This window comes from Ornithodoros turicata, chromosome 4 (assembly GCF_037126465.1).
Source record: "Ornithodoros turicata isolate Travis chromosome 4, ASM3712646v1, whole genome shotgun sequence".
Taxonomy (NCBI): Eukaryota; Metazoa; Arthropoda; class Arachnida; order Ixodida; family Argasidae; genus Ornithodoros; species Ornithodoros turicata.
In genome coordinates, this window is record NC_088204.1 from 4,061,005 (window position 1) to 4,073,835 (window position 12,831).

Genomic DNA, 12,831 nt, shown 5'->3' on the forward strand with positions numbered 1-12,831 from the left:
CTATAGGAATGGCTAATGATGATGACGATGATGATGGATAGAAGCAAAAAATAGGGAGGTGAGTCACGACTAAATCGGACAGGCTATCCCAGTACAAGAGAGAGAGAGAGAGAAAAAGGAGAATGGCGGCAAGAAGAAGAGTTCCGTCGGTGAAAGAAAACGAACAGCCACACTCAGAGCAGAAAGTCAAATACTGTGTCAATTCTCTATTTTTGCAATACACGCATAGAAGAACTAGCCATTGCCCAATTAACCAAAGCTGAAGGCACAGGACATATTGGCACACGTCAATCCTTCGGACTTCAGTCCGCCCCCACCCACCCCACGCCCCCGCCGGCGGGGGACTCCCGACGCCCCTACACCATCCACAAGATATTTGACAAGTGAAAACGCGAACCAAAACTCACCGAAATCCCCGCACTGTCCTGTCGTCTGCCATTCGGACTGCGCCCTGGGGCGCCCCCTTTCGGCATCAGACGCATCACGTGGTCCCTCATAACGAGTCGCATAATTCATGGTTCCTGCATGTGTTTTTCTCATTCACTGAGCGATGTAAGATACATTCGTAAAGGGTGGGACCACATACTCGGAAAGTCCTTGAACTGTTGTCCGCAATCTGCTGCTTTACGACGGCGTCCTCTGGATGTGCTGTTTTGTCTACCATGACACCATGACTACCATGACATTGGCTAAACGTACCTGTCTCGTTCAGGATGTCGGACGGTATGATGCCGAAACACAGCAAGTCGAGCATTGTCGGATGCATGGAAAAAGAAAATGAGGAAGTGAAAGACAATTGTATTTGATCTTCACGCATGCAAGAATGATTGAGTACTGTCTCCAATAAAACGGATAAAAAGCTGTCGTGAAGTTGAGCTCAGCGTCTTCGAAGAAGTGTCAACTACCTTTGCTGTTGCCTGGAAGCAGTTACAATACAGGGAAAGGAATAACGTGCTGAATAAAAAGTGGCAACTTGAGTCGTGTTTTCGTCCTGTCCCTCTAGTAGTGCACAGACTTAGGCTTTTCACGATATGAAATTCGTCCACCAGATAGTTTGCATCTATGCCCTACACTCATTTGCGGCAATTTGTATGAAACGGAATGTAAATCTTAGAAAAGTATTAGAAAGTCTTAGAAAAGAAATCTAGAGAAAAGTTAGACGCCAGTCAGTCCAACGCTTACTGGTTGTGTGTGAAGTAGCAGGAAAAATTACTGAATTCGTCCCTAAAATAGAGTTGCAGAATACCGAACATTCCTAAACATTCGAATTGCCCGCCTACAACCAGTTTCTTCACTTTCTCGTTTCCCAGCCCACCCACTTAGCGCTACCATGGCGCCATCAAGTGGCGAACAGCTGCAACTTGCGCATGGTGGCTGGTTGCCGTTTTGTTTGATCCCATTGTCGCAGGCTACAAACACTACAACAGGTGCTGTGAGAAGTACAAGTGCGGACGCGCATGTGTTTTGAAGGTGCACGCGGATACGGAAAGCGCAACAGTGAACTGACCTTGAGACCCTGGACGTCGACCCGCAGCGTAGGACTTGTAGTGCTCCTCACCCAAGAGGAGTGGTGCCCCCCATCCTACAATGACGGAATATAAACTGGTGGTAGTCGGCGGTAAGTCGGATTTTCTATGTACCAAAGCTCAGAAAAGAAAAGTGCACCGACAGCATTTGTATCGGACCTAGAACTCAGACTTCCAAGGTGGGCAAACGCAGGGCGAATTCACGACATCGGTGCTTTTTATGCGGTTTAGGGTTAGAATTAGGCCTAAGCAGTGGTCGCCGTCTGCTCTCTTTGCTCTGCAGATATCCCACTCTCACGCATGTATTGTGTCAGTAGCGGCAAATCCTTCTTTGTAATGCTGAGAATATTGCGTGTATCAATTCTGACCGTATGGCAGCGCATAGTTTAGCTGAACACTTATTTTCACTTTGCATTCGGCTGGTTTCATCCATTGTCTCCCCATCCTTTTTTTTTCTTCTTGTGTTATGTTTTTAATCCGTGATGCACTTCTCCATTATAACGCCGTCCCCTCGTCACCCTCGTCCTCGTGCGGGTTTGTTTTTATTTTGTCGTTGTTACTTGTTCGCCGAAAAAAGACGGGAGAAGGTGAAAGCGTTTCTTCGGCAACCGCTGTTGTCCGGTTTCTTGCATGAGATGCTGCAACGCATGCGACATGTAGATTGCCCATATTTTTGATAACCCAAAGAAAAAAAAAATTGACATTTAAAAAACACCAGAAAAAAAATTTGTGTCACAAACACGCCTGCTTTTTTTATCTTGCGAAGTCTATGACAATCGCAGACGACAGACGTCAAACTGGTGAGGTGCTATTCCTACAATTTCACGGACTGCACTGCGTGTATTTTTGTACACCATTGCTCCGAGATGTGCAAAACAATGATGACGAAAAAGTGCAATCTCTCATCATTTCTTGTCACAGAACACTTTTTGTTTTGCTTCAAGGCGAAGCGCGTAGCGTGTTGCCGCTGACGTTGCCTTGAAAATCGTGATTCATTCAACAGAAGTGCGTGTATGAGTGGGTTGATTTCCTTTTTCTTGCAATGTCTCCGCTTCGTTGCCGGGTTTAATGACTACCCACAACAGCTACGGAAGTAGCTGGTGGTAGAAAACATTCTTTCCTCCTCATATTCATTTTCTCCATTCTTTGGGATGGGCATGTTGTCGGGATAAGATAAAACGAGCATCGCCGAGATTTGTACCGATGACGCAGAATGCTGTAGAGCCCATGACGTGCCTCACGATCTCTTCTTTGCTTTTCCAAATAAAACAGATACTCCATGCATGCCACACAGGTCAAGTAAAAAAAATAAAAATAAAAAAACGTGAAAAAAATGATCAAATTTAGTAGGTGTATATAAGGGCAGATGGATTTGGCTTTTGATAAAATACTAGGCAGTGCAGGCATGGGACTCTGCCACTGGTTGGGTCCTGGGAACCTCAGTAAACCGGCGATAAAATTTAATTTTTATACGTTTCAAACCTTATACAATGCTCATTCTTGTTTAATTTCTCATGTTATTTGTTCCTGTTTGAGGTCAAAACATATATTCTTTGTGTTAATCTTCTATCATTAAAACGAGTGGCCCTGATATGGAACTACATCCGATAAAATCATTTGTGGCAGTTGAGGCTATCTTTTCCTGTTCCAGCTGGAGGTGTTGGGAAGAGTGCCTTGACCATCCAATTAATACAGAACCAGTAAGTATGATTTGATAATCTTATAAATGCAGCAACAACAGTACACCACGGCCTTCTAGATTATAGCGACCATACCACTAGCACCCCTTCTCAGAGCCGCATTTGGACGCTAACTACTTGCTCATCATTATGCTTCCTCAATTTCTACAGCAACTTGTATTTCAGTTCACCTAGTATCTTTACCTTTACCTAGCTACCTTTTTATTTTTACCTAGTATTTGTACAAGTGGTGGATGTCCCATAGGGGATGCTTCTTGCTAAAATTGATCATCATCATCATTCTATGCTCTTTCGTAGGAGCTGCTGCCGTCGTTTGCTGCGGTTTGTTGTATGTCCGCCTCCTCCGCATTGAAAATTCAAATTTCCATTGTCCAATCACGATGGAGATCTCGCGGGCCAATGCGTAGCACTCCTAGCAGATCGTGTGGACAAGCTCCTGCATAGGAGTTGCCGGTTATCAGATTGTCGGTATAATCTAGTAGGTCGTAGGGTTCTGTTATTAATCTCTAACGAAATATATCTTATCTGTAGACGATCTTTTATCTTATCAGAGCATTTGTACTGCACGTAAGCATTCAAATGATGGGAGGGGATTGTAATTGTAATGCCTCGTAACAACCCTCTCGTTTTGTACTCTTCCAGCTTCGTGGATGAATATGATCCAACCATCGGTAAGCTTCAGTTCCTTGTTATGACTGCAGTTTGCAGCACTTTGCAGTTGCTCATGACATTGTTTCTCATGTCTTGCAGAGGACTCCTATCGCAAGCAAGTCGTCATCGACGGCGAAACGTGTTTGCTCGACATACTTGACACCGCAGGTCAAGAAGAATATAGGTTAGGATCCCTTGTGCTTAGGGTTGCATCTTTTTGCAGTATTTGTGTTTAGTCATTTGGACAGTATTATTTAAGATTAAATATCGGAGTGCAATTTGAAGCAAGCGACACCGAATGAACTCAACTTGAGGCTGTCACAATCAACAGTATCCAACAATGTGCCGGAGCATGTATCAGTTATCACGTATTTAAGATGCCACGTAAATACGTATGTGCGGATTGCATGTGCAATATGCCAGTGTTTATGTCGGTGCCTTTTTAAGTTTCCACACAATAATAGGTTGCACCTTCACTGTAGGAATGAATATTTGGTTGAGCGATTTGAACGATTTGATTGAATTTGATTGAATGATTTGATTTGATTGTTTAGTTTCTGCTTGTGGTTGGAGGGTACAGCAATGGGACGCTTTCTGCAGTGTTCCTAGAAGGCTGACGTTTCGTGTGCTGACGTTACCTTCTTGTTGCAGTGCAATGCGCGACCAGTACATGAGAACTGGGGAAGGTTTCCTCCTTGTGTTCGCAGTGAACAACAGCAAGTCATTCGAAGACATCAGTATGTACAGAGAACAGGTGAGGCGCGACCTGTTCTGCCTCCTGTAAATGCAATACTAGTACAAGGGCGCGCACTTGCTTGTGTACGGTAGAAATAAATTCCGAGGAGATGCAGTATAGCGAACAACGTAAACAACGAGAATGGGTTGAGGCAGACCGCAATTAGGGATGATGAAAGACACGTAAGCCTGAAGCACAGACAGACACAAACCTCTCGTGTACTTAACGTGATGAGCTGTAGTCGTTTGCAGCTCAGCTCCTGTGCCGGCATGTGCACCTCAATGTGATGTGATCATGTGATGCGATTCGTGTGAGCGATCATTACTTGGCAACGGTAGTAATTTACGCTCCATGTAGGTGGAAGCGTATACGAAGAGGGGAGTCAAGTCCTGTAGATCACATAAACAAAATACAGAAACCGACACTGAAGATTTTTGTTTAAGTTTAATTTGTACAAGCTTAAGCGTGGACCTCCACGCGAAAGCTTGTACAAATTAAACTTAAACAAAAATCTACAGTGTCGGTTTCTGTATTCCATGTAGGTGGCACAAAATAGCATTCTGTGAGAGCGATCAATGATGCCTGGCAAAACATGACAAATGCGGGGAAAAAAAGAGACGAATTGAGGTTTGTTTCTGGTATGTACAGCTCACATCAACCTTAATAATAACACACACAAAAAAAATATGGTCTCGTTCTCGAGCGCGATTACACCAACCCTCGGGGCTACGAGGAAATCTTAATCGAACAAAGTTATTACGTTAATTTAACGCGAGGATCTTGTTCACTTAACATTCCCACAGTGCCACCAGGGTGGATGTTATCGCGCTCGGAAATGAGACTAATTTTTTTTTTTTTCAGTGTTATTATTAAGGTTGACGGGAGCTGTACCACATTCTGTTCCGTGCTGGAAAGCTTACGTAGAGTGCTGCTATTTGAAATCGCGTAAGACTCAGGACATTGTGTCCTATGACAGAATGTTGCCCCGGGTTATAAATGGAGCCTGTAGCTTTAGGGTTTAACCTGATTCTTCCCCGAATTTACACCCCGAATTGAAGGTTGCCGCTTTAGGGGTGAAACCCGATTTTTACTCAGCAAAAATTGCCGTCACTTAGACGTGTGTAGGAAGGCACACCAACTTGTTTAACGCCAAATGCAGTTACATCACAGTTTGTACCAAACCAGTACAGTTTGTTTGAGTAACTGATTCGCCCGAATTCGCACGAATTTAGAGCACACATTGATTTACCCGATTTTTTACCCCCCCGAATTTAGAAAAAAATATTTCCCAAAAACTTGAGGCTCTAATTATAAAGCGTGACACCATCACATTACGACGCGTATTTAATGCAGCAAAATTACATTGCAGATAAAGAGAGTGAAAGATGCAGACGACGTTCCCATGGTTTGTAAGTACGGCATTCTAAAGCACAACTTTAGTTTGGATACGTGTGACGTTTTAATAACCGTATCATATCGAGTCGGCTCGTACAAAAAAGCAATCTCGTTATCCAATTTCTGCAGTGGTGGGCAACAAGTGCGACCTGCCAACGAGAGCGGTGGACATGAAGCAGGCCGGCGAAGTGGCACGCAACTACGGCATTCCCTTCATCGAGACCAGTGCCAAAACTCGCATGGGGGTCGACGACGCCTTCTACACCCTCGTCCGAGAGATACGCAAGGATGTGAGTGGCGCTTGTCTCGCGCAACCGGTTGAAACTGGGGGGGGGGGGGCTTTTATGTCCGGAGCTCCTACACTCTAAAAACAGAACTTCACCGCATAGCACGCTGTGTGCCAACCATTGCCACGAATGATAGGGTTATCGCTCCTGATTCGAAGAGAGAAGAGGGGCGTACGCCTTTTTGTGGCAATTTGGATATATGAAAACTGCCGCAAAAAGGCGAATGATAGAGTTACCGCTTGCGATTGGATGAGAGAGGGGGGTGTACGCCGTTTTGTGGCAATTTGGGTGTACGAAAACTGCCACAAAAAGACGAATGATAAGTTACCGCTTGCGATTCGAAGAGAGAAGGGGGCGTACGCCTTCTTGTGGCAGTTTTCGTATATCCAAATAGCCACAAAAAGGCGTACGCCCCCCTTCTCTCTTCGAATCAGGAGCGATAACCCTATCGTTCGTGGCAATGGTCGGCGCACAGTGTGCTATGCGGTGAAGTTCTGTTTTTAGAGCGTAGCTTTCCATGAATTCGCGCGGTTCCGCAAAATTACGCGGAGTCGGCCGTGTCTCCTGTCTCCCTTGGGATCGTCAGTTTTTTGCGGAATGTTCGACGTATTACGTGATTCCGCGAGCACCTCAATCCATCTGCTACACTTCCGAGGGTTAAACCGGATCAGTCCCAACTGCTGTGCCTCAGACCACTGATAGTGCGGGCACCACGACCTACTAGATTATGACGACCATGTCGTGATCGGCAACCCCTATGAGGAGCCCGTCTGCACGATCCCCTAGGGGCGCTACTCATCGGCACGCAAGATCTGCATCATGATTGGACGATGGAAATTTGAATCTTGAACACGCAGAAGCAGACGTACGACTACCGTAGCAGACGACAGCAACAGCTCCTACGAAAATGCGTAGAATGATGGTGATCATCAACTTTAGAAAGAAGCATCTCTTGTAGGACATCCACTGCTTGTACAAAAATACTAAGGAAAGCTGAAGCACTGCAGAAAGTATTATAGTATAGTATAAAGTATTGCAGAAATTGAGGAAGCAATAAGTGGGCCGACGAGTGGCGCCACCGCTAGCTTCCAAACGCGGCACGGGGAAGGGGTGCCTAAGACGTGGTCGTTATAATCTAATCGGTCGTGGCAGGCACACAGCAGGCTGAATGTGCCGCGATGTGGGGAAATTTAACCACAGCAAAGGCCGGAGAGAGATTGACAGAGTCTGAGTCCAGTTTTTCTTGCACACTTAAATGTTATGGAAGGCCGGTAAAGCTCGTGGGATGATCCTGTGTGCGATCTTGGGAGAATGCTGCACTTTTTGTTTTTGCTCGTTGTCTCCTGCCCGCGGAATCCTGCGGATTTGTGAATCCCACTTTGCGGAACAGTAAATTTTCCGCCGCAGAAAGCTAGGGGCTTCACTTACGTCTGCCCTTAATCATTCTAGCGGGAGTGGAAGGGCAAGGACAAGAAGCGACACCGCAAAGAGGGAGGCAGGAAGAAACGTTGCTTCATCTTATAGATCTTGTGAGTATCTTGTTTCTGTTGCACTGTGAGTAAGTTCTGTGCATTTCATATGTCTGTCATCGTAGTTCATTTGCTTGTTGGCTCATGCTTTGCATTGGGAACGTACAGCCGGTGGCGGTGGATTGTTTTGTGAATTTTGTAGGTGCTGAATCGGCGGCATAGCCAGAAAAATATCTTGGGAGGGGTCCTGGGGGAACTTCACATGGGAGAGGAGGATTTCTTCTTGTTCCTTCTCCCAAATACCCTACCAAAGGTACCATTTGGAGAGGGTTTGAAGGCCCAGGACACCTCCCTCTGGCTACGCCAGTGTGCTGAATGATGCATGGTGCTCATAAACACTATAATCTGCTTGCACGACGACCCTGCTTGTACCTGCTTGTATGTACGAGGTAGCACATGTATTGCATGTTGCACTTGCACGCGTGGGTCCCTGCCAGCCTCGTCCGCGTACTTGGACGTAGAAACTACAGGAAACTATTTCCTATAGTTGACGAAGCAACTCTGCATGTACAAACTACAAGTTTTTTTTTTAAGGTTTGCTTGCTTCTTTTAATTCCTTTGTGTGAGATGCGTGAACACGTTTGAATTGTAACAAACCGGGAAATGGCATTGCATTTTGTAACTGTACACGTGTTATGTCATTGTCAGCATCCCCTGTGACTGAATTTGCATCCACTATTATCACAGACTACTATTGCCGCATAATTCACTGTAGAATACTGCACTGTGCTTAAACTTCAGCATTCCTCAACGATCTACTTCAGCAAACCGTTTTTTTTACTACCGGCGGTCGTTGCCGAGCACTGCATGTTTCTATGGTCTGCTTCATTGCATTAACCAGCACTCATCAAGCGTCGCTTCTTTGGCTCTCTGGTTTCTGTGCACGTTGCTACTGCTGTCTCACATGCATGTTACACATTCACATCAAACGTGAGTTTCCGTGTGTTCACGTAGTCACAAATCCTCCTTTTTCGAAGCCGGTTTTGCAGTTTAGTCTCACTTTCATTGTATCGCTCTTTCAGAGTAACTTGAACTGAGATTGGTTCTGTCTTGTTTGTACATTACAGGAAGATTCATAGCTAGTGCTGGTGTGCTCAGTTAAACTAAAAAAAAAGAAATACGACAAAACAAAATGGACGGCAAGCAACAATGGGGGCGAAGAACAACGCTGTAAATGTGTCGGACACCAGGACTCCCTCGGACTGCTGGTGAAAAGTGTCGCAGAACCTCGGACCGCTCATTCCTTTTTCTGGACTCGTGCCTGGAACAGAATCCTACGGATTTACCTTCCTCTCTTTCATCTCTTTCTCTCTGTCCCGTCTCTGCCGCTGCCACCCGCAGCTCTCCGCCGTCCCTCGGTGCGGAAAAAACGAACGACATCGCCGTCTGCGACTGCATTGTACCAGCTTGGTGTTGCTCCCTTTCTTATCTTTAGCTTTATCTTATCTTATCTTTCCGTGTCTCCCACCTGTGTTGCTTGAGTTGCATTTTGTTTCCCAACCCGTCCCTCCCTCCCTCCCCTTCTCTCAACGCTGCACAAATCTTTCACTACATTAGAGCATCAACCCTCTGAAGCCAGAGATCTTGCTACGAGGGTTGGTTTGTGTAGATCCTTCCCCCATTTCTTTTTGTTATTGGTGGAGGTGTTAACGAATGCTGATTTGGGACTGCGTTCTCCGCGGCATCAACGGAAGTTGCATCATTGCGAGTGTGTACTCCCCCCCCCTAAAAAAAAGTTGTGAAGCAGCAATCATCCGCGCGATGCGATACACGTGCCATACTTAAGCATTCCTGCATGAATGGGGGAAACCCCACCCGAGTTCATCCTGGTATTGCGGAGGAATTTTAGGAAAGACAGAGGGGAAGCTCATTTTGTTTCGGCCCATCTTTGCAGACGCCGTACACTCATTGCATCATCAAAGTAATTAATTATTAATTAATTAATCTGTTTTACAGATAAGCTAAAAAACATTGCGCAGGAAGCCATCTTTGCCCCCCCCTTTCGGACCGCGTCGCACGTCGGTTATCTTTTGGTTGTGTTCTTGTGACCGCGGCGGAGGCGTCGGGAACTCACCGCCCTCGCCCGTCCGATAGATTGTTTATCTTTTTTGTTGCCGTTTTCACAGTTTCTCGCCGTCGTAGTGATGGACGTTGGTGGCGAGGTAGCACTTTTTTTTTTTCTTTACTCGTCATTTTGAGGCTGCGGTAGGATTCATGCCGATGTGCTTCGAAGTATTTGCAATCTGATTTTTTTAGGAAAGGGAAACACTTCCTACGATTTCTACATTTTCTGGCTCCGGTCGAGCAGGGACCGTCTACTTATGCACAACATGCCGAGAGACTGAATCGTTTGTGGGCTCCGCACCGTGGCCGTTTATCTACGTGGGGGTGATTGTTTTTTTTTTTTTTTATTCAAGTTGATACTTTATTATAACGTTTGCCCTTCGTCTGTGCTTGTCCAGTGTTGTCCTTCTGTGGCGTCGGGCGTCGGTAGATTTCTACCACGGCCACATGCCTTCCCGGGCATATCTCGGCACATACGGCCAGTTGCCGCTGTTCGATTTTAAGCTGCTTTAACATTTCTTTTAAACATTTTCGATTAACTTTCAATTAATTTTTTAACATTTTCAATTAACACTGGGGGGGGTTTCATGGAAATGCTTCGATGTCGGCGTTTGGCTCGATAGCGAGTCATTGCCCTCCAGCTCACAGGCACATATTTTTTCTGTGGGCATTGTGCGAGGCTCAAAAGATTTCACCCATGTTTGTGCGCTGGGAACATGTCCCGCTAGTAGATTAGTCTTGAACGACTAGGACAGTCCACTGGTCGGACACCAGGTGTTGTGACAACTAAATTTGCTACGGCTCCACGTGCGTACAGGCACGTGCTTTTCGACTGCAGTGAATTTAGTGGAGATGTTTCCACGAAAGAACGCTTTATTTTTACGGTAACAACAATCACGATATAATGCATGTAGAGTACGAAAACGATTCCCATCAATATCACCGAAAAACAGTTATGAAGGCGACTGGCAATATGACATCGGTGGCTGGACTGGCAAAACACGTTCTAGTTTCACAGCACGGATGTGATTCGTATTCTGCAGTCTGTGGGTGGAGCCAGTAGGGCAGCGACAACGGGCCGTCCCGATGTGCCCCGCGTGTGGCCGTGCCTCCGAGACTACTGCCATTCCTCATTTTGTGTGTCCAGCTGTTTAATCTCCCTGTTTTGCCCTTCTCTCGCAATATGCAATCTCACTTCTACAACCCTTCTCCCCCGTCCCATTCATTATCCGTTTTTGGTAGATTTTTTTGAATTTTTTTTTTTTGTCGTTGGTTTATTACTGTTGTTGACATCCCAGCATCATGGAGAAGAAATGGCGAAGAAGCTCCGCACTGAACGTTTCCCTCGTCTCTTCCTTCTCCGCGAACGTTTTCGAATCGTGGGGGAGAGAGAGAGGAAAAAAAAACAAAAAAACGAAATAATTGTTTTGAGTGTTTTTGGATATCGCATAATTTTTCCTAATAAAAAAAAAAGGAATCAAAGTTGTTTTCTTTTCAGCAGTTCAGACGGTATTCTCCATTCGATCAGCATGTGGGTGGTTATGGTCCATTGAGGTTCAAGGTCTGTTGAAGTGCGCGCTTCGTGTCCTTCCGAGAGTGTTGGAAAATTGGGAGTAGTATGGGAAACTGATGAAAGCAAGATGCTGAGAGGTCGTATTTGTGGTCTGTAACATAATGCAGATAAAAGAAGACTCGCTACGGTGCTGTTACTGATAAAAATATTTTTTTTTAAATTTCACCTTTGAAATATTGAATATTTGCACCTCTTCAAATATTCACTACACATGATGTGAATGAGGGTGATTGGGGTGTTACCTCGCCAGGTGCGACACTTTACCCCATTGCTGACGCTAATATGATGAAAGGGAAATGGAATGAGGAAGTCTCCTCAAGGTGGCGTGCCCACGAATTTCTGAAAGAACCCGCAAAATTTCGTAGTTCTTTTTTCCGAGAGTAGGTGACCATTCCATGAGCTCAGGTATCTGTCCCCCTAGCAACAGAGAATGAATGCACCTCCCAAGCGACATACCGAGATTGGGCCGTGCTTTGCCAACGAGCTCGTTTCTTGGTACTGGTCTGCCCTCTCGCCGACGGCTCGCCAACCATTGGCCCGCCTGTGTATTGCCAACCTAATGCCAAGCATGGCAAACTGTCTTCCTTTCGCGACGCCAGGCTGCGCCAGCGCGCGCCAACTGGAGGTGATGTGCTCCTGCTCCACGTAAGTCTTCTGGTTTGCGACGGTTGTTTGCAAAGACCCCCTTGCCGGCTCCGCGTCGCCAGGGTGCGCCAGCTAGCGTCAATCGGATTTGCCGTCCCTACGTGTTCCCGTCGTAATGTCATTCTGGCCTGAGGGATCCCTGCGCTTCCAGGGACCCTTTCAGGAGCTTTGGCAGCGTGGCTTCCTGCACGCGCAGCGAGCGCGTGCCCAATGCATTGCCAAAGCTACTGGAAGGGTCCCTCAAGGCACAGGGATCCCTTAGGGCTGAATGAGAATATGGCTGTTCCAGTTGGCGCCATTTGTTTGCAAACAGTGGAAGTGTCTGTAATGTGGGCATACAGACAATCACGTGACACCACTGAGACTGTACGCTGGCGCCAGCTGGGCGCCAACCCTCGTTCTGCGTAGCACTATGCAACATTGCGCCATCGTTAGCTGGCCGACGGATCGTCGGCCAACTGGCATGCGACTTTTTGCCAACCGTCGGCCATTGCTTGCTCGGGCTTCCCGCCCGGACTCCTCACAACGTTGAAAGGCTGCCAACAGCTGGGCCATTCCAGGCCAAATGATCCAAACAGATCGCTCGGCCATCAGGTATAGGGCTTCACGGGGAGGGTAGTTTCGAATGTCTCCGTTTAAAATATAAAAGTTTTGTCTTCAATATTTGAAATTGCTCGAAAGGTTGTGCCGAATGAGGAAAGTGTTGTCGGGACGTCACAAACAAG

The 12,831-nt window shown here is 46.3% G+C and overlaps 1 protein-coding gene across 1 annotated transcript; it reads left to right on the top strand.

Annotated features, from left to right (window-relative positions):
* Positions 1-1,344: 1,344 nt before the first annotated feature.
* Positions 1,345-11,370, top strand: LOC135390754 (GTPase HRas). Its single transcript, XM_064620625.1, has 9 exons — positions 1,345-1,618; positions 3,178-3,226; positions 3,869-3,897; positions 3,977-4,061; positions 4,529-4,631; positions 5,983-6,022; positions 6,138-6,298; positions 7,745-7,824; positions 8,892-11,370. The coding sequence occupies exons 1-8, from the start codon at positions 1,588-1,590 to the stop codon at positions 7,817-7,819; spliced, it is 573 nt and encodes a 190-aa protein (XP_064476695.1). The 5' UTR covers positions 1,345-1,587; the 3' UTR covers positions 7,820-7,824; positions 8,892-11,370.
* Positions 11,371-12,831: the final 1,461 nt, after the last annotated feature.